Consider the following 25,691-nt stretch of genomic DNA (forward strand, 5'->3'; position numbering starts at 1 on the left):
CAGGGCAGGGCTCTGTACCCCGTGTCGGCCCGGGGCGGGGGGTCCTGCAGAGCCCCATGCAGGGCTGCCGCTTCCCCGCTGAGGCTGTGTGCAGGCACCGCTCTCCCGTGCGAGTAAACCAAGTTTTTTACCGCGAAACCAAAGCTATTGAATGCACTAGGAGGGAGCCGGGGAAATAGGCGCTTAACCGCCCTCTCCAGGCAATTTCTATGATTCCTTCCCCCCCACCCCGCAGGTCAACGCTGCCCCAGGGATTTGTCAGAGCCCCTCGGGGGCTCGGGGAGTGCGTCCCTGTCCCTGTCCCTGCCGCGGTGCGGGGCGCCCGGCTGCGGCCGGGCCGGGGGGCGGCGCGGCCCCCGCTCCGCAGCGCGCGCGGGCGGCGGGAGGGCCCCGCGCGCGGCCGCCTCTCGCCTTTCCCCCCTTCCCGTCTCCCGGAACAGGAAAGTCCCGCTTCGGCTTTTCCCCCCTCGGATCCTGCGTCCCCTCGCGGCGCTCCTCGCTCCGCGCGCCCAGCCGGGCGGCGGGACATGGGCACGGGGCGCCGGGGGCCTCCGCCCGGGCCCAGCCCCGAGCGCTGCCCCCGCCCCGAGCCCGCCCGGAGCCTGCGGCGCTGAGCAGGGAGCCGCGCTCGGGCAGCGCTGGTTTTTCTCTTTCTTCCCCCCCCCCCCCATTTTTTCCCGCCTCCTTGGCGCTTCCGAAGGGGCTGTAAAGTCTGCCGGGAGAGGAAGAGACGGGGGGAAGAGGAAGATTTAAGGGAGGGGGAAAAAAATGGCGAGTTGCGGGAGCAGCGCGGAGAAAGTGGCTTTTTTGTGCTGCTTTTTGCTGGCGGCCGCGAGCTTCGCCTGCTGCGCCCAGGCCGAGGAGGAGGAAGAGCGAGAAGAGCAGCGCTCCTGCCACGGAGCCTTTGATCTCTACTTCGTCCTGGATAAGTAAGTGACAGTCACATTTACAAGCGCTTATTCACCCTTCAGTGCCCCCTCGCCGCGGCAGCGAGGTCGCCCCCCGGTGCCCATCGCGGCACGCGGCGCCGCCGCCGCCTTCGCGCTGCCCCGGGGGGCGTCGGGGACCCCCGGGCTGGCGGCGTGGCCGGGGGCGAGCGGAGAGCCGGGCTCCACGCGCGGTGCCGCTGTGCCCGGCTTGGGCTCGCGCTACGCCGGCCAAGTGCAACGCTTGGTAGTTTGCAGGCTCACCACGAGGCTTTAGGAAACCTGTTGTTTCTCATTAGCTTCTTCAGAATTGCCTAAAGCTGTGCTTGAGACTTGTCTGTTAAAATATGCTGGCAAACACTTTTTTTTCTTCTTCTTCCATTTTTTCTTAAGCAGTATTTACCCTATGTAGATATGGGCCGAGGGCATGGTTAAGCTCACATTTGTAGACATGTTAGAGCAAGTGTTAGCAAAGTCAGTGGTAAACTGGTAGAGCCACAAATATTTTTCAGAAGGCAAAACTTTTGTCTCTCCTGGTGCTTGAACCAGGGCTGGCAACCAGGGGTTAAACTTGAGGAAATTGTTAGCCTCCCACGTGCGGTCAATGCAATCATGGTGTTATCCAACATATCCTGGGTAATGCATTAGATGGGATTATGAGAGATTGAGCGTTTTCTTTGTTGCTTCTGCCCAGAGCCGGGTATAGGCCTGCGTTGTTCCCGTGTCCCGGTTGGGAGGGCTGCTGCTCTGTCAGGCCCCCTGCACAGCACGGCCTGCGTGAGGCAGAGGGGCCCTCTCGCGCAGGGCTCCGTGCCTTCCCTTCCCAGAGAAGGAGAAAGAAGGGCCATTCCCGATCATCCTATTTTGAGAGCTGGAGGATTCGAAGGCGACCTGAGGCATCCTGCCTTTCTGACCATGCACGGTGCGTGGTGGTTGGGTTTGTTTTTCTCTCCGCTCAGAACTTCTTTGCGAAGGCCCCTTCATGCCTAGAAGCAGCTCTGCAAAGGACTCGTGTTAGGTGCTCGCATTCATACCTGGCCCTGACCTAAACTGTTGTTAGGGCCGCTCCCTGTATTAAGTTTGCAGTAAAAATGAATAAATGGTGATGGTGATAAGCGTTGTTTCTGTGCCACAATATCTGTTTTTTACAGTATGATTTCTAAAATGTCATTGTGTACCTCCAGAAATCGTAACACACCACTTTTATGGTACTTCAGTAGATCACAAACCACTTTACTGAGGCAACTGCTGTCATTACTTGTGTCATGTTTGGGTAGAATGGGCAGAGGGGAGAATGGTCTGCTCAAAGTTACTTATATATGAAGGAATAGGAAGTTGTTTGGTAAATTCTTCAGCATTGTGGATGTACTTTTTTTTTTTTTAAGCTGGCTACAGATCTAGTACCTTGGTTTTGGGTACTGTCTACTCTGCATGTTGACTTCACTGCAGACCAATCTTGATTATGGTTGGTGTAAAAGGCTACACTTAGAAGCAGGACTGCAGTGGGAAAATTCTTTGACTTCAGTCACAATCTGAGTCTTTATAAACCTCCAAGGGGCTTAAAGAGGGGCTCCAGTAAGAGAGCTACAGTAGATTTTGTTTGGTCCTTTAGATGCTTTTAGACTCCACTTTGTTCCTACTGAAGGCAGTAGCAATGCAGTGGCAAAGCTGCTTTTGTCCTTGATGAGATTGATTGCATTACAGTCCATATGGGTAATACTGGAGTGCCAGATCTCGTGATCCATAGGTCCCGTGCCGTTCCCCTGCTGTACCAGCGTGCAGATGGCACTTAGGTGTGCTTGCTGGCAGAGGTGGTGTTCTGTGTGACATCTGACATGGCACAGGGAGGCTCTCTGGTGGCAGGGAGCGCTATTCTAATGGGTTGACTCTTGATCTTGGGATGGTTCGTTGGAAGGACTCGCATAACCCATTTGCGTTCAGAAGGGTCAGGATATTCCTGATAGGCAGAAGGCAAGAAGCCAGTTGGAAGCAGCTGATCAAATTTGGAAACGCCTGGATGCATATTTTAGAATTATATTTGTGCTGATGCATATCTGGGAAGAGGTCTGCCTCTAATTTCTAGTGGAGAATCTCCAGAAAAAAAGCAGCGCTAGGCACCACAGGATGTCTTGGGGATTGCTGCCCGTCACTGGTGTCTTGCTGGTGTGGCGTTGGATGCATTCAGTTGGAATCAGGTTCATAATGCTGGGGCTAAAGTATTGCTTCTGGGAAAATTCCAGGCTTTGGTCCTATGACCCAGCAGTTCTCTCTTTAGCTCAGTGACAGGCCCTGTCTACAAAGTCAGCCTGGGTAAACCAAAGGGACTTTAAATCCTCCCTGCTTTGCTTCCCCATAGAAAGACGTGATCTCACATTGGTAGGAGGTAAACTGGAAGATGGCAACAAACCTTTCTCTTTGTGCGTGTGCACTGTGTGTTACTGCGATGACTTTAACGGGGGATGACTTTCCTTTTCATTCTCCCAGGCAGAGTGTGGGGGATCTAATCCTGTAGACATCAGCAGCAGAGGGGAAAAGATCAGCTGCTGCTGGAGTTATTGGTATAATATATATGGTGCCAATTAGAAGAAGAAACTCATAGACTTCTTCCATTTTTTTTTCTCTTCCTGAAGTCGACTGCAGCTCTTAATAATAATTCCATGGTCTAGGGAGCATCAGAGCAGGGGAATGAAGCCTTGGATGTCCAACAAGGTGGCAGGGTGTAAGGGAAAAGCAGTATGGGTGGAGGGTGCCCTGCCACCCTCCTCTTCAGGATTGTCTGACCATGTTAGAGCCATTCTGGGACCGCTTAAAGGAGCGAATCTCCTGAAGCTGTGTGAGAAAGAAAACTCCAAAATTGCCTTGAAGCAGCAGTGTGTTCTGTTTGCCCCTGAACTGATGGGGGCAATCTCTCTGAGAGTGTATGGTCTGGTCACACATGATGCCAAAGGTCTCTTGTTCACCTTTAAACAAGTATAGTCTTATGGTCAGCATAACTGCTAGCTGAGTATTTTTCACTGGCTTTGGTTGCTTCCCTCGCTTTGATTGCTTGACTTCATTCTGATCTTGCAGTGACATCTTCATGCTGGAGTATGTAAATATCTGCCTTTCATCCCGGGGTTGTTGTTAACATCCAGCTGTTGTTTGTAATCATGTTTCAATGTACTTGCACAGCAAAAAGATGACTGACCTCTAGTGTTTTCTAATTATAGCAGTGCCTGGTAGCATCGTTCTGATTGTTTATCAGTGCAAAAATTATAAGCCTCTATTTTAAAAGCATTTCAAACTGTGCCATGAATATCTGCTCCTGGCAATGGTTGACATGGCAGAACTGAGCTGCAGAGCTATCTGTGTTTCTTATTCACCAAATAATAAGAAGACATTCCTTTGATTATTTTTGGACTGTGTGGCAGGATGGGAAATGGGAGGGAAAAAGAGGGATTTGAGATTCTCAAAAGTATTTTTGCATTTTTCCTGCTGGGTCGCTTGCTAAAAAATCATTTGTGTTTTGAGTAAAAATGAGCCGCACAGCCCTGGGAAAATGTTTTCTTTTCTTTTTTTCCACAGGACAGACCATATCAGTCCGAATGTCTTGTGTAAGGCCCTGACTGATTTTAGAGCCACGATTCATAACTTTTTTTCTCATTTTTCAGGGGGGAAGTACGGCTGACCCTGTCTCCCCTCCTCATCTTCCACCTGACCTTTTGGTGCACGCTCTTCAGGAGGCTCATGCCCCTCGGGCCCACAGCAGTATGGCCACTCACCCCAGTTCTGTTACTTCTCCTCCTGCCCTCCCAGGAGCCTCCCTGCCCCTGGCAGCTCTGGCAAAGAGGACAGTGAATGTGGAGAGCGGAGCCTCCTGCCTTGGCCTCTGCTTTCCAGCTGCCCCTTTTAGCTTGCTGAGCCTCAGTCCAGAGGCGGGGGTTCCTGGTAGGGACTGGTGGGGCAGAGCACAACTGCCACATGCTAATGGGAGATCAGGCGCCCTGTTCCACCTCCTGCTCTCATTTTTCCGTCTGAACTTCCCCCTCGAAGAGTCAGTTGTTGGCAGAGAAGGGGAAAGTGGGTTGAAGCTCACTCCTTTAATTCATGCAGGCCAGAAAGCAATCAGAATTAAAAGTCTTTTGGAAACTGGCCAACTCTGGACATAGTTTTTCAAGGTAACTCGCTGCATTCCTAATCTTTGGATACCTTGGTATCTTGCAGTCTCAGGTGCTGTGCTGAGAAAGCAGATCGCTTGCTTATGTGGCTGCCCGTGCGTGTCTCCCAACATCACTACTTTTGGAAATTATCATCCTTTACTCCTGGCTGTACTACTAATGAAGTCTCTTTTTGATAAGCAAGAATATCTATTTACTGCAGCCAGGCTTAGGTTCATCCTAACGTTTAGGATCTAATGCAGGTAAATTGCCTCTAGAGATTGCCAGGATCCATTCACTGTCTGACTAAAAGTAGCAATCTTGTTCATTAGATTCCATCAATTATGCTGCACTTCCGTTTTTAAAAATGGCTGTGTCTGCCTTCCTCTTTGCCTTCTTCCTCCCCTATAACCTAACCACATCACTTACATGCCACCCCTTCATGTTCTGCAAATGCCTGCAAGCAATAATCTTTACTGTTTTCAAAACAAAATCTGTTGGGATTTTGCCTATCCATCTTTCTTTGTTGTGGTTTTATTGCAACCAGTGCTGTTATTTTTCTTTATTTTATTTTTTTTATAACCAGGTAGAACTCTTTGGAATGTTTCAAACAAATTTTTACTCAGTTTCAGACATACCTATGTTATTGGAACCAGCTTTTATTTGTTTGTGTTTTGTCTGATATTATTCTGCCAGATTTGTCTTTTGGCAGAAAAAAAGTTTCAGGAAAACCAATCTTCCCTTCCTGCCCCAAGAAAAAAAAAGCTTCGTAAAACATGGCACAAAGCTAATGGGTAGTGCTTATTTGACATAAAATGCATACAGCTAACAGAGGAAGAAAAAGCTATGGCAGCTTGTCATTTGCAGTCTATTTATGCATGTAACTAAATCTGATTTATTTGGGGCTTGAGCCAAGGAAGTAACCCGAAAGCTTCCCACTGAGCTTGGATTTGGATTTGCAAGCGCCCAGCGACTGAGAATTTTGTTACTTCTGTGTCTGAGCTTGCAGGCTGGGCGCTGGCATGCGGCACAACGTGAGTGCGCACGGGGCAGAGCTGGGTTAAACCTTTCCATTTCAAGCAGCAAGGGGATAGAGTGACTTTGTGAGTTATTCACAGCTCAGGGATCTGGAAATCTGTTGCACCTTGTGAAGAGTGTTATGCGCTGATGGTTGCTCAAACAGGATCAGGTAACAGAGATGGGGTCTGCCAGGCTTGTATGCTTGGAGGCTTCAAGGCTTTACCGAGAGATTTGTCTTTGTTCATTTGTTTGTTTGGGCCTTTTTTTCACCACTTTGCAATGTGCTCTTTTGGTGACTATGTGTGTAGCAAGATCTGTAACACAAGATGGGTCAGACCCGTGGCTGAGCACTGGGTGATACTTGACGGATGACTTACTAAAGTCAGTTGTATTGCTGCAGAATTTGTTAGTACTTTTATAGGAGAAAAGCCATCTTTGAAAGAAGGAGGATTTTGGTCGTAAAAGCTCTTTGATTCACAGACTGAGTCCTGTGCTCAGGGTGCTGGTCTAGGTCAAAGAAATCTGTATTCCAGTCTTCTGGACTTTTCTATCTTTGCCTTCCCATTTCCCTGTCCTTGTCATGTCCACTACACTAATGTGCTTATACTTTGAAGCAAGTACAGACTGGCTGACTTGGACCATGTTTCTGGTTGCCTTTGGAGCAGATAATATAAGCTCTTCCTTCCTTGTCTGCATGAATCACCCACAGAAGGTCCCTTCGCTGCTTGCAAGCAGTGTTGTTTCAGGGAGGAGGGTTCTTGTCACTTTGAATGCTCTGCTGCCTCAGAAGAAGGCATCAGAGGAATGGATGAACATGCGCATGCCTGTCTGAAACCACAACAAACTAGATGCCCCAGGGTTTGCTTTTATTGCAGAGCCGTTATTAGCCATGTGCAAGAATGCTGCTGTCTACAATGTGGTCGTGGCCACAAAGAGCGGCTCCAAATAACAACAGTAAATTCCCTGTTTCTGAGCAATGGGCTCTATACTGGGCCACCATTAGTCAAGGTGGGGTTTAGAGACTTACAGGGCCCCAGAATTTCAGTGGGTATTGTATTCCCCTGATACCACACTCAGAATGATCCCACAATTCTTAAATAATAATGTACTATAATAACAAGTTTGCCTCTTGCTCCAGGATCACCCTTGGAATTGCTGCCTTTGCTTGTGAGTTTTTCTGCATCAGTAAGGGACAGGCAAATAAATGTACGTGTGTGGGGGGAGAGAGGTAAAAGAGGGAGTCCCTTTAAGGCATTCACCATCTACTTTCTTATTCAGCAGTGAGGAAAGGCTTTGGATCCTACTGCCTCCTCTCTGGGTACATGCGGTAATAAAAATATTTACTATCTGGAAAGCGCTGGAGCATTAACTGTCACTGCTGCACCATGGGCGTAATATGCATTGCAGCCTGTTGATCCGTGGGGGTTCTTCAGTGAGTTTAGCTTTGAATCGCCTGTGTCCTGGGGCAGGTTCCTTTGAGCAGACCCCTGTTTCTGCCTGCTGAAGTAACCGGGCTGCAAGTGCCTCCCATCTGTGCTCGGCGGCTTGGAGGCCGGCTGTGTGGTGAAGGCTCCGGCCTGCCCCACATCTCGTTGTCTCTTGAGCCGCCATGAACTTCCCGAGATCAGCGTGGACACGGCTCTGACAACACGCTCACCAGCTTTCACACCGATGTGAAGCTCTGCTGACTTAAAAGGAGTCCTTCTAAAATCAGCCGGTGCAGAGTCAGGCCCCACAGCTCACAACGCTGCTTTCCACCCCCAGGAATACTTGCTGCCTCCTCTCCCCGCCGTCCAGCGGTAGCTCTGCGAAAGCCGGGAGAAAGGCAGCGGGAGCAGCAGCTGCTTCCCGGGGCTGGGTCCCACAGCGGCCAGGAGCACATTCCTCCCCGTGTTGTGGTTTGCTGACTCCTCTCCCCGTCTCCCGGGCAGGAGGGACGGAGCTGGCGGAGCCGGGAATGTGCTCACAACAAATGGCTGCTGTGGGTTTTTTACGCTGGTTGGGCCTCATTCTGATCCCGATTACGTAGGCCTGAACGTGGGGAAATTGTGTTGCTTTACTGGACTTGCTCCAGGTTCACCCCGGTGGAACCGGCAGCAGAAATGATCCCTGAAATGTTTTCTGCTGCCTTCTGGCTGCCTACAGCAGCTGCTTATTGCCGTGCATTTTCCTTGCCATGAGAGTTATGTAAGCTCCAAGGACTGAAACCTCATCTTCCCACTCGACTGTGAAAGGTCCTTATGCTGCTTTGGAGCCGTGGGTCGTTACCCACAGTGGCCTTTGGCTTGTGGGTCACTTTGCAGTGAGCCACGGGGAGGATCAGCGTGACTGGTGCAGGACGAGCCCAGGGCGCCCATGGTGGCAGCTGCCACCGTGACTGGTGTGAGGAGCTGAACCAGGTAGCTGCATACAGAGACGCAGGAAATCTCTGAAGTATGAGCCAGCAAGGGAGGTCCAGCTGGAACAACGTCCTCTCTGCAGATGGCTGCTGTGCTGATTCGGTGTATCCACTGGTTTGAATCTCTATGGCAGGAAATTTAAGACTTTCCTGCTTCATAACTTCCCCTCCTCACTGGTGGGGGTAGAAGAGTGGGTCTCAGACCCGGTGTTTTTTTTCTGTATGCACTTTTCCATGATTGATTTACATCTAACTATTTGGAAGGCACAACATTTCCTCTGGAAACTACAGGAGTGTTTCATTTGCGGACCGAGCTTCTAATGGAAGCAACAAGAGCACCAGAGCTGCTCTAAAAGTCATGCTGTGTGATGTTGAAAATGGGTATGGATTTCAATTCTCGAATAGGGTCAGGTACAAGCTTACAGAGAGAGATTAGGGGAGTTTAAGATTTTGAGGGACACTTTTGGGCTCTGAGGAGAGTGACTGCATGTTCACTCAGTGTTGAACTTCACTGGCACCCTCTACATGGCATTTTTCAACAGCTATTTTTTTCTGTCTGACAGCTGATAGACCAGCAATGAGTGATATTTAGGTGCAGAATTCCCTCTAGCAGGTACTTGGACCCACTTTTAGTGGGTCAAGGTTTGCTTGGCAGAGCTGTAGCTTGGTGATGCGGAGATGGGTCTTTGAGAGCACAGAGGATGCCCTGTGAAGACTTGCGCATGACTGAAGCTTCCTTAACTGTTTGGAAGTGGGCGCCTATGGATTTATTGCAACCTCTAGCCTTCTAGCCACTCTTATTTTCAGTTGTCTCAAAATTTCAGCTGGCCTCTCATCCAAGAGGATGATCTTTCTTATGCGAGTATATGAAAATACACAGTAAGAAGGTTATCTGTGCATTTTCACTCTAAAAGACTTCATTTTGCCACTTACTGGCTTATGATTTTTTTTAAATTTCCAGTGTCTTGGATGTTGTTATGCAAGCTGTGCTTTTCTGAGGGTTAGATGTTCCAAGAAAAATAAAGGAGTTAAATGAAAAATAATCCAGACAGTTCTAAGGTACTGGAAACGATGATTTGTTCCTCTCTAAAGAAACTCCTCGCTACCATCCTTTCTGGATTGCATCAGTGCCTCTGTAGTTGGCAGTAGAGATTTGGTATCACATCCAAAATAGATCAGCATTTTGCAAATAAGAAGCTGTGGCTATTTTATGTGGAGAAGTGATCCTACGGGAAGTTGCAGATATGGCCCTTAAGGGGAATGGCAAGCTCTAAATGAAACTGGAAGGGACAAATCTAAGGGGGGCAGGTAGGAAGGGCTTCAAATGAACAGATTTTCCCTGAATCTATTCAAGTTACAAGTTCAGCTGATTTAGATTTTGTGTAGGACTTTCAAAAGGACCCAGAGAAACTACAGATTTGGCACTGCCTTGGATCACTTCGAAAAAGCAGCCCTTAAAGTACATACCTCATATATGTGTGGATTGCTTCTTAAGGACGAGAAAGGAGCTTATTTGCTAGTAGTATTGCGCCTTTTCCCAGGCACTGCTCACAAGCACGCACACCTGTCTGACCTGACGCTGCACACGCAGACGCGAGCTGCGCAGACGCAGCCCCTCGTGCGAGCGGTCCCAGCGCCGCTACCCTCGCCAAAGCGGTCGCGTCGCTCTTTGATAACCAGCGTCGTCTGCGGGTGACTCACCGGTTCCCCGGAAGAGAAGGCGCGCGAGCCCGGCCTTGCGCAAGTTCTTCAGGCAGCCTTTACATCAGTGTCTCTCCTTCCTCGTCCCTCTGCTCCTCCTGTGCACGGCAGGCAGGGCCCTGCTGCGTTGCTCATGTGGGCTGGTGTGCACCACTCTGTGCCCTGGCACCTGGAGTTGGAAGTGGTGTGGGCAGGGCTGTGTGAAAAACCCGGCTGGAGATGAGAATTGTGATACGGGGCAGTATTTTCACTTTTTCACTGTATATTTTCTTTCTTTTTCTTCCATGTATTTACACAGAACAATTTCTAAGGACACTTAGAGGAAAGCTCAGGTTCCTCTAATTTTCATGGTTACATGGCAGAATTTTTTAAGTTAATCTGTTTCCAAACCTTGTGACCCTTCTGCACATGTGGTTTTGTTCATCCTTCTGTCCACCTCTGCTTATGCTGAAGGCACAGGGTGCATGAGTTTGCCCGTCTGCAACAGCAGACCCCAAGGGAGAGCTCTGAAACCATTGACTTTGAAGCCTTTTTAATGGCTTGGAAGTGTTTGGCGTGGACCCACCCAGTGTCATTTACTGTGAAGCACTAGAGTCTCTAAGATGCAAAATCTAAATAGAGGGGGAAGAGGAAATGGGAAATGCTGGTAACACAATTTCGTACATTGGGAATAGGAGCACAAACATGTTAAGTTTGTGCCTGTAAATGAGTTGCCCAAGTTTTTTCAAGGAGTCTGTAACAGAGCCAGGGATTAACTTTCCAGAATGATGGTCCAGTGTGTTAGCCATTAGAATGGCCTTTCCCTTCTGAATTACTTCAAAAGCTTCCTCTTGTGAAACAAGCAGTAATTCATGGAAACATTCACCCACGCATGCTGGGAGAGTAGAGCAGTCAGGACTTGCTGTGTGGCGGCAAGAGCAGAGCTGTGCTCTAGGAAAGTAAATAATCTGATAGCAGATGATTTAGCAAAATCAAAATTAATTAAACTGGAAGAAAATATTTACATTTTTTTGTGTTATAAAAGGAAGAAAGCCATATGGGAGCACATTTACCAAATGTGCTTTAAAATTTTATGGTAAGCTGCTTTGGACCTATTCCTGCTCCCCGTTGTGGGTTTTGTTATGATTACTCTTATTAACACTTTCAAACGTGGTTGCATTAGAAGCCTTAAGAGAGTTACATGATGGATCTCCATAGGCCTTTACTGAGTCTGTGGCCTTACCCACCTTTAGAATATCCTACCTTAAAAAATGAGTGATACAGGCAGTTCACTGTGGAATAAGATGAACATAATAAATTCTATTTTATATTCAGGTCTGGAAGTGTCAGAAACCATTGGACAGAGATTTATTCTTTTGTTGAAAGCCTGGCTGAGAAGTTCATAAGGTAAAGTTCTCTTGGGATGAAAATTCAACTATATAAATATGCATGTGTGTATGTATATTCATTATTTCTTAGCAAATGAAATTCTACTCAAGTAATGTGATTGTGACATGGATCTGCCTTGTTCTTCTATTTCAGTCCAATGCTGCGCATGTCGTTCATCGTTTTTTCCTCACGAGGCACCACGATCATGAAATTAACTGAAAACAGGCAAGTACTTCATCATTATCACCCAGAAACCTTCAGGGCAAAGGAGGAGTCTGAGGCCAGAGCAAAATCTTTGCTGCCACCTTCACAATGAAATCTACATTTTTTTCCCCCCAACATATCTTGTATTTAATTTGACTCATACATCCAAGCCCCATCTTAGTTGTGTTTCTGTTTTCTGAGTATTTCCCTTAATTTCTGCCAAACCTCCTCATTTCTGCTGCTGTTTCCATTAGTGCAAGAGGGTGCCTGTTGAACTGAGCACCTTAGAGGAAGGGGGTTTGGAGCAGCCCAGAAACCCCCTAGCCCTTTGGAGCTCTGGGGCTTCATGTCAAGCTGGAGACCTCCAGGAGCCTTGGATTTCCCCTGACCCTGCTTTGGTTCAGCATGTATGAGTTTTGCAGCTCAGTGCTAGAGCCTGACCTTGTTCCCTCTTCCCAAGTGGATTTGCTCTTTCAAGGTGAAAAACCCTGTGGCAATATGTTGAAGCCGGTGTTGAAATGTCCCCTGACCTAAACCTCTGTTCTCTGTCTGGCTTTTTGTGTGTGCCTTTTCAGCTTATTTTACACTTGGAAAGGGTAAAAATGTGTTTTCCCTGAGGACATCTCTCCTCCTAGCCCCAAATTTTAAATTTTGCCATCAATCCATATACAACCCTTCACTGGTTATGGTTATGCCATCCAAAATGCCCCATTGCAAAAGGGAGCTTGGAAAGGCTGTCATTATTATTCATTTATTTGTTAAAAAAAAGGAGAAAAGAAAATTCCACAACATCTGAGGCCGATGTCTGCATTACCGATTTCCATTTCCTCCATTTCCATCTTGCCTATTGAATATTTGTTTCGTACTATAGTGGTCTTCTTTGTATTCTATCAACATCTAAAAACTTTCCTAAGGAACAGAGTCTTCCAGTGATCAGCTTGTGGAAGATAAATATTAATTTCCTTGGGTGATCTTCTTGCCTAAAGGGATTTTGTTTGGGGTGTAAGAAGCTACACATGGGCACTCATGGTATCAAAATCTCGCTATTGCCAGGGAACAGCCGATGCCCAATGAACTTATAAATGGGAAAGAAGGTTGGTCAGCCCTGGTCTCGGGTAGGAAATGCTTAGCATTCCCATTCTCTTTTCATACCTTTTGGCCTCTGTCTTTATAACGGGCAAGTCCGGATTCCAGCTGTCCTGAAGACCGTTTGAATTATGAGTTTTTATTTGTCTCATTGTCATGACAGGGCCATCGGCTTTTAAATTGTCATTCCATCTGCATTTTGTCACAGTTTATATCTGGCATTTGTTTTAATTCAGTCTTATCCCTGCTGACAGTATACCAGGAGGAGGGAGGGCTGGAACTGCACTCTTAAAATGCATTTACATTGATGTTGTATCTTGTCCAGTTCTGTGCTTCCATGAGTTCTTGGCTGATCTCAAGTTTGTGTTTTTGAAATACCTTGCTTTTGCCAGTCCTTTAGCTTGTTTGTATGCACTCTGTGTAATTTACCAAAGGGGCTCCTAATCTACATGTATTATAGGAATATCTCAAAGCAGCAAAAAAACTTCTAATAAAATTACTTTCTCATGATTTTATTTATAAATATACATATTTTTTATCCAAAGGGAAGCCATAAGGCGAGGGCTTGAGATTCTTCAGTATGAAGTGCCCGGAGGAGACACGTTCATGCACGAAGGCTTTAAAAGGGTGCGCCTCACAGTACCTCCTTTTCTTTGGTTTATACTTACAAACTTTGCTTTACTGGTGCTGTTCTCGAGAGCTAACAATGTTCTACACTTTATTGCAGGCAAATGAGCAGATTTACCACGAAACCTATGGAGGTAGGCACTGCATGTTACTGATGTTACGTGTCTGCGTTGGAAAGGCAGGGTGGTAGTTTCTTATATGACCTGCTGTAAACCCACTGAGGGAGCTGGAGAGGGAGCTGGTGTTGCACAACTGCTGCATTCCATTTGTGCTGGAGCCTGACTTTGCCATGAGTGATTCATGGTTTATTAAGACCAGAGGAGACCATTGCGATCACAGACCTGCTCCGGTGCAGAACACGAACCCCAGAGCGTTGCAGCAAGAGTCACCCGTGCTGCATCTGGAGGATGGGAACACCATGATTTTCAGGCATCGTTGTGTCTTGAGGCACTCGACCTTTTCTGTCTCGCGCACCCCAATTCTCATTCGGTTTGGTGTCAGTATGAATGTGACCATCTGGGGATCTTGCATGAGTATGAACAGTCTGGGAGTAGATCATCAATCCCCAGAACGTAAATTTTCCCTAAGTTTCAAGAGGAAAATATATCTTCTCTTCGGAAGACCTGGAAATAGGTTAATGCCTTTGATAGAGTAGATTGTGAGTGTGGAGTCTTGGCAGCAACTCTTTTGTGTGGCTTCTCAGGCATTTCTGCAAGAAAAAAGCACGAGTTCTGAAGAGTCCAACTGAAAATTATTTTACCTCTCTGTAACAGATAACTCAGGAAAGATAAAGCAGTAGATGAATTTAAAATGAAATTATAAAATAAAATATCAGGAGGGAATCAAGTGTTCAAAAGAAAGCAAAACAAACAAAAAAAAAAGCTCGAATATTGCAGCTTTTTTAAAGTATCCTGAACTGGAGAGAAAAAATTATAAATATACACATATGAGAAATATATATACACATATGAAAAAAATATATATGAATTGTGAGGAATAGGGGAATTGAAGCTCTCCCCAACCCCTTTCCCAGTTGCAAGTCATTTTTTAAGGCTTTTTTCAGTGTCTGATGTGACATGGGAAGAACTGCATGGCATAAGAAACTTGTCAGAACTCATCAGTCTTTAATTTGAGGCCATATCAGGAAAGACACTTGAAATTGTAACTTTTTTTTTAATAACAAATACTTCTTTGAAAGGAAGATGCATGTATTCAGCTACTTTGCTTAAAAGCTATACTGAAGCAGAATGGTTGACTGATGGTATTTTGCATATTAATTGGTGATAATTTTGTTAATATTTTGCATTTTGGGGGTAATATTGTAGTATATACTCTATTTCTTATACCTACTATCCGAAGTCTATCCACCTTTTCATTTAAGTTTAGGTGGGAGCAGAGTGGGGAGGGGGTGTGAAGCAGCCCTCTCCGTTGTAGATCCTTTCTTTCCTTTTTGCATGCACAAGGTCTAGGCTTCATCTTTAGAGGACAGGAGGGGTGACCTGCAGATACAGATGCCGTCTTATGCCTGGCCCTGGAGTTTGTCCAAGGCCCTGGGTAGAGCAGTGCTCCTGCTTTGGCACCGTTTGCGTGATGAATGTTTTGGAGCACTGCGTGTTCTTGTGCATTTGACCTTCAGCTGGGGGAGATTAATGCATCTTCAGTGAGGACGATGCAAGTCAGGCAAGCGATCTGGCCTTGTGATTCAGTTTATTTGTCAGCAAAATGCATGGATTACCTCAAACTTTCTGTTTCATACTGTCATCCATATGCAGTCTTAACTGTGTTAAATATCTCCATGTAGGAGTTCGAACTGCTAGTGTGATTATAGCTCTGACGGATGGAGAATTGCAAGATGTTCAGTTTTATTATGCAGAACAAGAAGTAAGTCACCTTCACATTCATTCAGACTGGTTTATGCTAAACCTGTAAGCATTTACTGTTGGCTGCGCTGCTTTATATGGTTTTGTATTTAATGTTGACTTTCTGTTATCATTTTGGTTTTTTACCTATAGGCCAACCGAGCAAGGAGTTTTGGAGCTATTGTTTACTGTGTTGGAGTGAAAGATTTCAATGAAACTCAGGTAATTTTGAATCTGACTTTACTTGCTTGGTCTTGTCTAGTTTTTCTGTTATGGTCCTGCACAAGTAACAGCATCAGATGAAGGCATTTATTTAATTACTTAAGGCATAAATCATTTCATGTCAGTATGATGTCTTTTAGCAAGTATGAAACAGCCCAGTTTTATCCACTATAATTTTATTTTCCTCCTGATTTATGATTGTCTTTCTTTGCAGCTGTCGACGATTGCTGACAGCATCGATCATGTTTTCCCAGTAACAGGAGGTTTTTATGCCCTAAGAGGAACCATTGATTCGGTAAGCTGAGTATTTTGAAACCTAGGGGACACTCTTCCTGTCTTAAGAAAGTGTAATTAAAAAGGTTATCAAAAATGCCATCATTTCAATTTTTCAGATTCTCAAGAAGTCTTGCATTGAGATCCTTGCGGCTGAACCATCAAGTGTTTGTGCGGGAGGTGAGTTTGCAAGAGGAGCAAATACACAATAGCAATGAGGTGTCAGTGGTGAGCTGATGGTGTCAGAACTGAAGCCCATGGATGTGTTGGGAAGCCCCTTCAGGAGGTGGGTGAAGCCCCACGAGTCCTCTCTGATCTCAGGACAAGCCTGCACAGATACTGAATACCCCTTGCAGAACTAACTGAGGAGCATTCAGGGTGTTAGAGATACCATTGCTTAAAATACTCAAGAAAACAGGAGCCACAAAAGATTAAAGGTCTGTTGCCAAAAATATCTAACTGTCTAGAGGGGCCAATTCACAGATTTCTGCAAAAATTGTTTCTTGGGTGCACTAGGACCTGCCACCAACTGGGACAGGGATCTGCAAAACATTCAGAGTTTGTAGGTTTAGTGAACTAGGTGTGAGAAGCTTCATAGGCCAAGATAGCTGACACGTTTCCCAAAGTATTAGTGTTTTGCTTGTTTGCCATAAAGGAGCTGTTAGTGGCTATTGGAAATGTGAGGAATCCCCAGAGGAGTTGTTGATAATTTCCCTCCTTTCATGTTCAGTATATTTAACTTGTATTTGTTCTTGTCTATGTTAGTGACTTGTTTGTTTTCTTTTTGCCTACATAAAAGACTATTGCAGCAGAATAAGAGTGCCACCATAAGTTTGCTGGAAGGTATAGTTTACAGCATGGCTATTTAGAACTGATTTAGTTCCTGTCTTGTGTTCATTTCCTTATACACTACAAAAGTGAGTGCGTGTAAATGAAACAGCATTGATGCATGAAGGCTGACCTTGAACACTCAGATCAAAATGGGAGTTTTGGAGTAAATCTAAAAAAAAAAAAAATAGAGAAGAAAAATTGTTCGCTCTTTATTTCCAGATGTCAATCACACTATGATCTTTCCCTGAATATTTAAATTTAAAATGAAATATTCTATTGTCTTTTGATGTATTCCTACAGATATAATTCTGGAATAGGTATTAGTCATAAAATCTTATCTGTGTACAATTAAAAAAGGGAAAAAATAATTCCTTGTAGAGTTGAGAGCGTGTGCTCTCTGCGTGGGCTAAGCGGTCTTGGACACAAGAGTTGGGTCTGTGGAAGATCTTACCAAGAGCCTGGTCCTGACAGCCTTTTTCTGAAATAAACTCCTCAAGAGGCTTTAATTGTTTGACGTTGTCAATATTCACACTTTTTCTTGGCTTTATTGTCTTGAGTAAGCCCATTTACTACAACATAGCTAGAGATACATCTCTGCAGCTCTTTCTGCCACTGTTTCCTGTAGAGAATCTCCTTGGATTGAGCAACTGTTTTCAGGATGTGTGAATCTGGGTCCTGAAGCCAGGTCACTGGACAATCAAATGTAGTTCATCTCTGAAAGTAAAGGTGATTCGTGTAGTTTATTATTCAAGCTTCAATACTTAAAAGTACTGAAGCATATGGAGCCATCTAAGAATTTTAATATACTTTAAATTAAGGTAATCGCTTAAATATACTTTAGTAATAGATTAGAAAAGAAGTATCTAATAATAGATGATAAATGCCACATGGTTATTGAATGCTATGTATAAATGTATATATTGCACATTTAGAGGTGTCTGCAAATTAGAGCGTGACTTTTCTGGAAATTTAGAGTTCTGATCTTTTTTTTCAAAATTCAGAATTTTATTAGCATTTGGGAAAGAATGTATTGGAAATTTGCAATTTAAAATAGTGATAAAAAAATCAAGACATCAATAAATGTATGTGAAATCAGGATCAACTCTGACATTTGTCCATAGAGAGGGTATCATTAAGTGCTTGTCTGTGTGTGTACCCGTGTACATGCGTGTATTTCTCTAGGTAAGTGTTTGAGGTGTGCCTGTATTTCTCCAGAGAAGTGTGTGAGTGCATATACCCCTAATTCTAGCTTTTTGGAAGAGGGCTATACATAGTGACATTCCCCACTAAAGCAGCTTGCTTTTTTATAGGCTTGAAATGTGGATCTGTCTGTGCATTTTATATGCAACTTTCCTAATTAAGGAGGTGATGATCAGTTTGGTGTCTGTTGAGCATCATTACTATTTTTTAGTAATCTCGTGTGAGACTATAAAGATTGTGGTACTCAGTGGAAACCAGTCTTGATTGGGAGCTAGAACAGGCTCTGACCTGGTCATTGCAATCATTCTTGAAACTCATGATTACCTCCATGTTGGTAATTACTTGTGATCTCAGCTTCAGTTTTGATTTGCTAGAGGTTTAGTAAATTGCTGATGAAACTATTTCCATGCGGGTGTAGCTGCATTATGACAGCTCCAATTGGGACATTGGCTCTGTATGACGAAGCTCTCTGGAGAGGCTGCTTACAAATTGATCTAGTCGAGTTATGACAGCTATCTGATGCTTAATGCTTTTTGACCCTGCAAATTTGTAGTCCCTGATGTGGAGAAACGTACTTGGGTCCTTTCTCTTCCCTCTGATTTAAAGTGACCAAGACGTGCAGCCTGTAAACAGGCTATCAGTGCAGGATTGGAGGTGCCTCCTATCCCCTTTGACAGCATCATTGCTTTGATTACGCTCACGGTACACGGATGTGATTGAAAGGTTTTGCTGGATGTGGCATCCTAGTGGCCACATCACCCACCAGGTGTGGATGCAAGCCGTCAGCTCCTCATCAGAGTCACAGAAGCGGAGCCGACAGCGCAGCCAGCGCGCACCAGCCTCAACCTACCATCTCGCTGCCAGCGCTGCCCCGTTGTTTCCGTGCTGACCTTTTTCCCTTCGCTGTCTTGTCAAAAGCTGCAATCTACGATCTGACAATAACTAAGGAAGAAAAGGACGCAGCCAGAGCCAAGGCGCAAAATTAAATAGAATTAGCCATTTCAACAGACCATCATCCGGAATGTATTAATGCTTCGGAGCATTTGAAGGGACAGACTTCTTAATAGCAACGACCAAATCCAGTACCAGCTATTCACGTTTTCATGCAGGCTGGGTATTGAACCTATGTTGTCAGTTTGTGTTGGCAGACAGGTTGCTACAAAGGAGATGTTCTCCTTTCACAACTGACTGTGCAGAGCGGTGATGACAGCGAAAAGAAGGGCACGAGAAATAAATTGTCTTGACAAGACTAAAGTCCTGGATGCAGCTTTCATCTTGGATGTTCTGTGCCAAAAGTCTTATTTGCTGCATACTTTTAAAGCTGCTGAAATAGTTAACAATTAAGCCTTTGGCTGCTACCTTTTAAGACTGGTATTTCAGAGGAAGAAAAAAAAATCTAGCTTTTATTTCAGCAAGCTGCTTTTGTATAAAACCAAGACAAAAAGAAATGATCATGCTAGCTGGGTTGGGGATGTTGCTGTGGAGTGGGATGGCTAAAAAATTCCGGTGCAATGCGCAGTCGCAACCAAATAGTTCTGGTGGGTGAACGCGAGCCAAGCTCGCGCTGGGGCCAGCCATTGCAGTCAGCGCTGCTGGCGGAAAAGGGATGCTCGTCGGGAATAACTCTCAGGATGTCAGTTGAGTTAAATGTGGAGTGGCTCAAGGCATGAATCAGACTTGGAGGAGCTCCAGATGTATCCTGGAGTAAGAAGCAGCTGAATTTGCCATACAATCCACTTGTATTTGTTAAAGCAGGACACGCCTCCTCCCCCCAGTGGGAACCAGGAAGCAGAACCCTTCCCTTAAGAAACGGGCCAATTTTGATATTAGTTTATTCCTTGGCTCTTGGCATGCTCACTGAGCCCTCAAATCTGATCATCTGTCTTCAGTGAAGTGCCAAAGCACATGTTCCACTTTAATATGCGCTCCAGGGGGTGTTTTCCTCTTTCCTCTCAAACTATCTTTTCCGAAACCCACCTTTCCTGCAGCCGGTGCCACTTCAGAGTGTTGCTGTCAGGACAAGTTACCTTGCAGAGGCTGGAGTGTGGGTCTGCAGTGCTTGATCCCAACTCGTTGTACACATGTCCATGCCCTGTTTTCCCTGAGCAAAGTTTAAGTTGCCTTAAACTTTGATATAGTGAGGTTGTTTTTGGCAAGAACAAGCTGTTTGTATGGAAAAGTTAAAGCACTCCACATTCTCATGCTAACTTGCCCTGCAGTAACTTGCCTGTGCAGAGCAGGCAGGCTAAGCATACTATGCATTTCAGGCACCTTTGATGGGCCTCATATTGTGTTTTCCAATAACAGTCCTTCATCCAAAGCACACAAATACTGTGTCAGGGTATCGTATGAAGTGATGTTGAGAGCTAGAGCTCGCTTAGATCACTGTAAATTAGGTACTGCTTCCCTAAATCCTATCAGAGTTGTTTTCCTCTCATTTACAGTATTTTGGCCTCAGTAGAAGGAATGGTGCCTGTGGACTTGTTCATAGTTTTAATTGTTGTTAGCTGAGAACTTCTCTGCAGTTTATTCTGATTTCTCATCTCTGTAACGTGAAGATTAACTGTTCCCAGGGGTTGCTGGTGTTTAGTAGATGTGAAAAGACAGTCAGGTCTCAGATGCAACTCAGAAGCTGCTCTGCGTGAGCCCTGTGGAGGAAATTGTTTCAGCTACAGCATGAAATTTCTGTATAAAAGTATAACCCATTTTTGGCTTTGTTTTGCTGTGTGGTGTGGGTCACAGCTGGCTTCTTGCATGTAGTGTGGAAGAGAGATCCAAAAAAGCATTTAGAACAGAACAAATTCCTAATTGTCTTTCTGCCTGCACTGAGGATATTGGCGCTGTGGTCAGCATAGCAGCTGGGGGGGATTTGGTGACCTGGAGGGAAATTCCCACTGCCCTTTCCCACCCAGCTACCCCTGGTGCCCAGCGTGGCGGCTCCGGGCCGGTCCCGGGCAGAGGCCCCGTGCTGTTGCTGTGGCCGTGCCAGGCAGCAGCTGCGATGCTGCCCTGTTCCCTCCTGCAGTGGGAAGAGCAGCTGAAGGCTGTCTTGTCCTGTTATCAGGAATATATCTTGATATCCAGCTAGGACGTCAGAGGTTACCCATACAGCTGTAAAAGCTTACTGTGAAGAAACTGAGAAACAAAGTCAGCTTTTTTTAATACCTTCTTCCTTAAATTACCTTTCCCACTTCTGAGCTGTCCTGGCTGCCCCACCTCCAGCTCAGCTGGTGCTGCCAGCCCTCGCGGTGTCTCTGCCCGCTCCATCCTGCGTGTTCCTGCTCCCAGCATGTGCCCACCAGTCAGCTCACGCTACCAGTCCCACTGGCAGCAGAGGGTTATTTTTCAGGTCGTGCACAAGCTCCCTGGCCAGCACAGTGGTCAGCGGTGCCAGCTAAGGGAAGGGAAGCGCAGCTGGGACCGCTCTTCTGAGAGTGGCGGAAAGCAGCCGTGGTCACACTGTATTTCAGATCCCTCCAGAGGGAAATGCTGCATTAGAGGGGTAAAGTTAGCTTTTAATTCATTTATTTATTTTCCTAACTCTCTCTTATTTATCCTTACAGAATCTTTTCAAGTTGTGGTAAGAGGCAATGGCTTTTATCACGCAAGGAATATCGACCAGGTCCTGTGCAGCTTCAAGCTCAATGACAGCATTACCATCAGTAAGTTTGCAGGCCGCTGGGAGCGAGTGTCCCATGTGGGCACAGCCCACTGCCCATCCAAGTCAGGGAGTCTTGGCGCTGCAGGTCGGGGAGCTGGGCAGGAAACTGCCTAGGAAAAGCTGGAAATCCAGCCCTGTTTGATCTTCCACCTGTGAGCGTTGTGCTGTAGCAGCTCATGGGGGATGTGCTGCTGCATAGTGGGTTGTGGCCTTACAACCTTAATGGTTCAGAGGGGTGTGATGGATACAACCAGGGCGGACTGAAGAAGGAGGACTAAAATGGCTCAAAGTGCTCCATATCCCCTTGTTCATCACCATTTAAAAAAAAATGCTGTTGTGATGCTCTGGTGATATGTTCAGACTGATTCAGGAGATACTTGCCACAAAGCAGGGCCCTTCCCAGCCTGCTCTCTTGCTCTGGAGTGCAATCCTCAGGCTCATTGCAGAGAGCCTGTAACACAGAAACTCGTGCTGATTGTGGTGCTGAACAGGGACTTTTGTTTGCTGTCTCGGCAGCCAGGCAAAGGGCTGAAAGGCCAAAAAAGATTGAGTGTCCAATTTTTCAGCAGTCTCTTATTCCCAAGCAGCAGTGTACGTCTGGCAGGGAAAAGCATGGTGTGGGGAGAATTCTGCTCTTTTTCTGTATATGCTGCCCTTGTTGGCTGAGCACAGTAGGGGCTTTTATATTCTGTCACAGTCAGCCTGGTGCCTTCCTAGCACTGAATTCACTTTCAAGAAGGAGTACATGAATTGCTCCTTCATTTCCCATCCTGACTGCCACCATGGAGGCTGCATTAAATAAACTCTGGTGGTCTCATTCTCATTCCACTTACAGATGCTTTCTGCCAGAGGTTTGTTTCTTGTGGTTTGCCAGGTAGCCAGATTTCAAGCTTTTTTTCATTGTCCCTGTTCCAAAAGCACCTTGACTGGATTTTGCCTGGGGAGTGCTATGGCTGACTTGCATTTCCAAGTGCAGAAGAGGAAAACTACCCTGAGTCTTTTCCGTGCTTTGTTTTCCTTGGGATAGGTCTGCAACAGCTATAATCTGATGTTATGATAAGACACTTACCTGTGCTGGCCAGCTTTTTGCCCCCAGGTTGGCCTGAAAGTCACCAATATAGCTCCCCTGCTTTAACAGAGAGGAGGATGTGGAAATGAGTTTTGCCTTCATGCGTGGTTGGGTGGGTAAAGCATGAAGCATCAAGGAACAGCTCTTATGTTTTGTTGCTTGAATTCCTTTTTCCCTGGACAGAACAAGTAATCAAGTCTCTACAGTACACATAAACTGGCAGCTTTTACCCACCCTAAATTCCCATCGGGGACACTCTTGGGGACTTGCTGCCCAGGTTCACTCCTTGCTGTCCATCTGTGCCATGCACCTTAGTGGCTCTGCTGGGCCATGTGGAGCTCAGCCGCAGTCACAGCAGTGACCTGCTCTGCTCTCGTGTCTCAGCCGCACGCTTAGAGGAAGGTGCCACTAAAAGCAGCAAGCATCAGTGCTCGGCCTCCACTCTGCATTCAGGGGTCTTGGCTTTGTGGGGGCAAATTTGGGCTTGGGTGCACTTTTCAGATGGACAAGAGCCGTGTTTCAGAGCCAAACACTGGGCTGACTGTTCCTTGTGATCCTAGTATAACATTGGTAGGTTGGAAATGCCATCGCTAGGAAATGGAGGAATGCCGCTGTCCCTGACAGCAGGTATCAGCCATTTTGAAGCTGCCTTTGAGTAAGCAGTACCATGAGGAGTAGTGACACTTGCTCGTGCACTGAGTTCATCTGTGGCCCTCATTAAGGTCAGCCTTTCTTCAGGGAGAAAGCCTTGGCCTGCTTGAGACGGTTTCTGCTCTACATTCCTGACAGTAAATTTAATCTCTTTCCAGATGAAAAACCGACCATTGTTCATGATACTTATTTACTTTGTCCTGCTCCAGTGATAGAAGATGCTGGACAGTAAGTATTTTTTTCTAACACATGTTAAGAGAGGGGGTGGATCTGGGTGAGGAAGCTATTACTAAGCCAGACACGTAGAATTTTCCCTGAAGTGCCCAGCTAGGAAGACTTGCTTGTGGTAGGAATAGAGCCATCCCTTATGTGCCAGATCCTCTCCTGATGTGAGAAAGAATAACCTTGTGCTAGGCTGGGTCTTTGGTCCAGCTTAATCAAAGCCCTTTTGGATCATGTCACCACGTAAGGATCATGTCCCCATGTACTGATCATATAGCACTGTAGGTGGGGGCGGAAAAGGGGGTCGGAATATTGCAGCCACATATAGTGTTGTAGCTAAGAGAGGGAAAAGCGCTGGTCTTGAAACTTTCAACTCTCACATCAGCTGGGCCACAATAGCACTTACATCCTCGTGCCCATGTCATGCCGTCTCCAGGTGTAGACATGCAGATGTCTACATTCACTCGGTGTTGCTGTGTGTCAAGTCTCATTCTGCTTTAATGGATGCTGGTAAATGTTTGGATTGCCCCTTGTGTTGCAACCCAGGGCTTCCAATCTGCAGCAAAACCTGCAATGCAGCAAGTTTCAGGTGTTGCTCTGCTACATCTCAGCAATTTCAAAACTCCACCTTCATGGGACTTCCTAATAGGACATCCCGGAAGTCAACTCATATGACCAGCTGGTGTTGTGAGATGACTTGGAGAAAACTAGAGTAATGAGAAAGATAGGGAGGAGGAGGTTTTCAATGTTGGTGGGAAAAATGGGAAGAAGAATTTTGAATAAATACATGTGACTTTTCTTCTGCCCTGTTTCCCATTTTTTATACCAAAAGTTGATTGAATTCTAAGTAAACGTTTCATTTTGATTAAAAAGGAAGATGCTTATTTTATTTCCTTTCCTGTTGTTAATTCCTGGTATTATTTTCTCTTTTTTGCCATGTGGTGTGCTTTCTAGTTTCTAGTTTTGGCACTTTTCAGCTGTTTTAGTGCCCCAGGCTCCCGAGTGAGATGGCACAAGGCTCTGACTTCCTCCATGGTTATCTTTTGGATGCTCAAATACTGCATTGAGGACGAGATGGGAATGCTGTACTTGTAGGTAATTGTAGGGCAGAAAGCATAAGGCGCCAAAGAGACAGCTTAGAGCAGATGCCAAAATGATGCAAATTCTCAGGCCCCTTCTATAATATTGAAGAATGCGTGGAGGCAGATCTTGTTTTAATTTCACTGGCACTTGAGTCTTCTGACCTCTGTGGAGGTACTGTGGTTTTGCCTGAATGGAAAAGAAAATGCAGCCTGTTTCTTTAGGCTGCAGAGGTGGGGTGTTGAAGGGCAAAGCGGGGGGAAGTAAAACCCTAAAGAAGTTTTTTGTGCCATCTAGGCTAGTATTGCAAATGTCTGAGGCTACATTATGACCCACTGTCCTAGTGCCCTTTGCCCCAGGTAGGATGGAGCTTTTTTAAAAAGAGCATATGCCCCAGCTCAATTAGACTAGCACAGAAAGGCTGGCTCCTGGGCAAGCACAGAGACCAAGGCAGGTAAGCACCTGAAGCCCTGAACTGCTTTGACTCAGCAGGACATGTTATCCATGTATGTTCACAAGCCAATGGCTAAAACACAGCCGGAATAAAGGGAACAATGGGTATAAAGATGACACTAAAAATAAGTGTATCTGTTTGTGCTTTAGGGTGGTTTTCCTACAAGTCAGCATGAACAACGGGCTAACGTTCATCTCCAGCTCTGTCAGCATCACCAGCACACAGTGTGTAAGTAATTGCAATGGGGCTTGACAGAGAAAACATGCGATCTCGGAAAGATACGGCTGCTCTTCAGGCAAAGCCTCCTTGAATGAGCACGAGCTTTTCTACGGCTTCTGCATCGCAGTTATTGAGTGCACCCCAGCAAACCTTTGGAAAACAGTTAGGGCCTCTTAAGATTGAATTATTATTGATGATGGATAGATCATGAGAGATTACTTAATAAGCAATTGCAACAAAGGATTCCCTGGCTATTCCTGTCCCAGGGAAGAGACGTGTTTACATCTAAGATGATAGTAGAAGGGAATCCATGAAAACCACGGGAGGAGTGTCAGGAAGCAACACTCTGTAGAGCCATGGGATCCATTACAGGATCTTGAGTGGAAGATAAAACTGTCTGGACTTGGATCTAGGAGGGCCTCATCACAGAAGAGCCTCTCAACTGTCAAGGTTATTTTTTGTTTAGAGCTTATAGCATTTGTTC

At 45.8% G+C, this 25,691-nt stretch overlaps 1 protein-coding gene across 1 annotated transcript in view; it reads left to right on the forward strand.

The window, feature by feature from the left end:
- The first annotated feature begins 672 nt into the window (after window positions 1-672).
- Window positions 673-25,691, forward strand: part of ANTXRL (ANTXR like) — a 50,371-nt gene continuing 25,352 nt past the window's right edge. Inside the window, exons 1-12 of the mRNA XM_088528802.1 lie at window positions 673-929; window positions 11,496-11,567; window positions 11,703-11,774; window positions 13,385-13,466; window positions 13,567-13,600; window positions 15,268-15,347; window positions 15,479-15,547; window positions 15,762-15,842; window positions 15,940-16,000; window positions 21,415-21,513; window positions 23,391-23,460; window positions 25,138-25,216. Of these exons, the coding sequence (XP_088384928.1) occupies window positions 769-929; window positions 11,496-11,567; window positions 11,703-11,774; window positions 13,385-13,466; window positions 13,567-13,600; window positions 15,268-15,347; window positions 15,479-15,547; window positions 15,762-15,842; window positions 15,940-16,000; window positions 21,415-21,513; window positions 23,391-23,460; window positions 25,138-25,216 (960 nt within the window). The 5' untranslated portion in view covers window positions 673-768. The remainder of the gene's footprint in view (window positions 930-11,495; window positions 11,568-11,702; window positions 11,775-13,384; window positions 13,467-13,566; window positions 13,601-15,267; window positions 15,348-15,478; window positions 15,548-15,761; window positions 15,843-15,939; window positions 16,001-21,414; window positions 21,514-23,390; window positions 23,461-25,137; window positions 25,217-25,691) is intronic.

The sequence above is a fragment of the Tinamus guttatus genome, unplaced genomic scaffold (genome assembly GCF_059628265.1).
Source record: "Tinamus guttatus ecotype Peru unplaced genomic scaffold, ASM5962826v1 Tinamus_guttatus_pri_ptg000314l, whole genome shotgun sequence".
Taxonomy (NCBI): Eukaryota; Metazoa; Chordata; class Aves; order Tinamiformes; family Tinamidae; genus Tinamus; species Tinamus guttatus.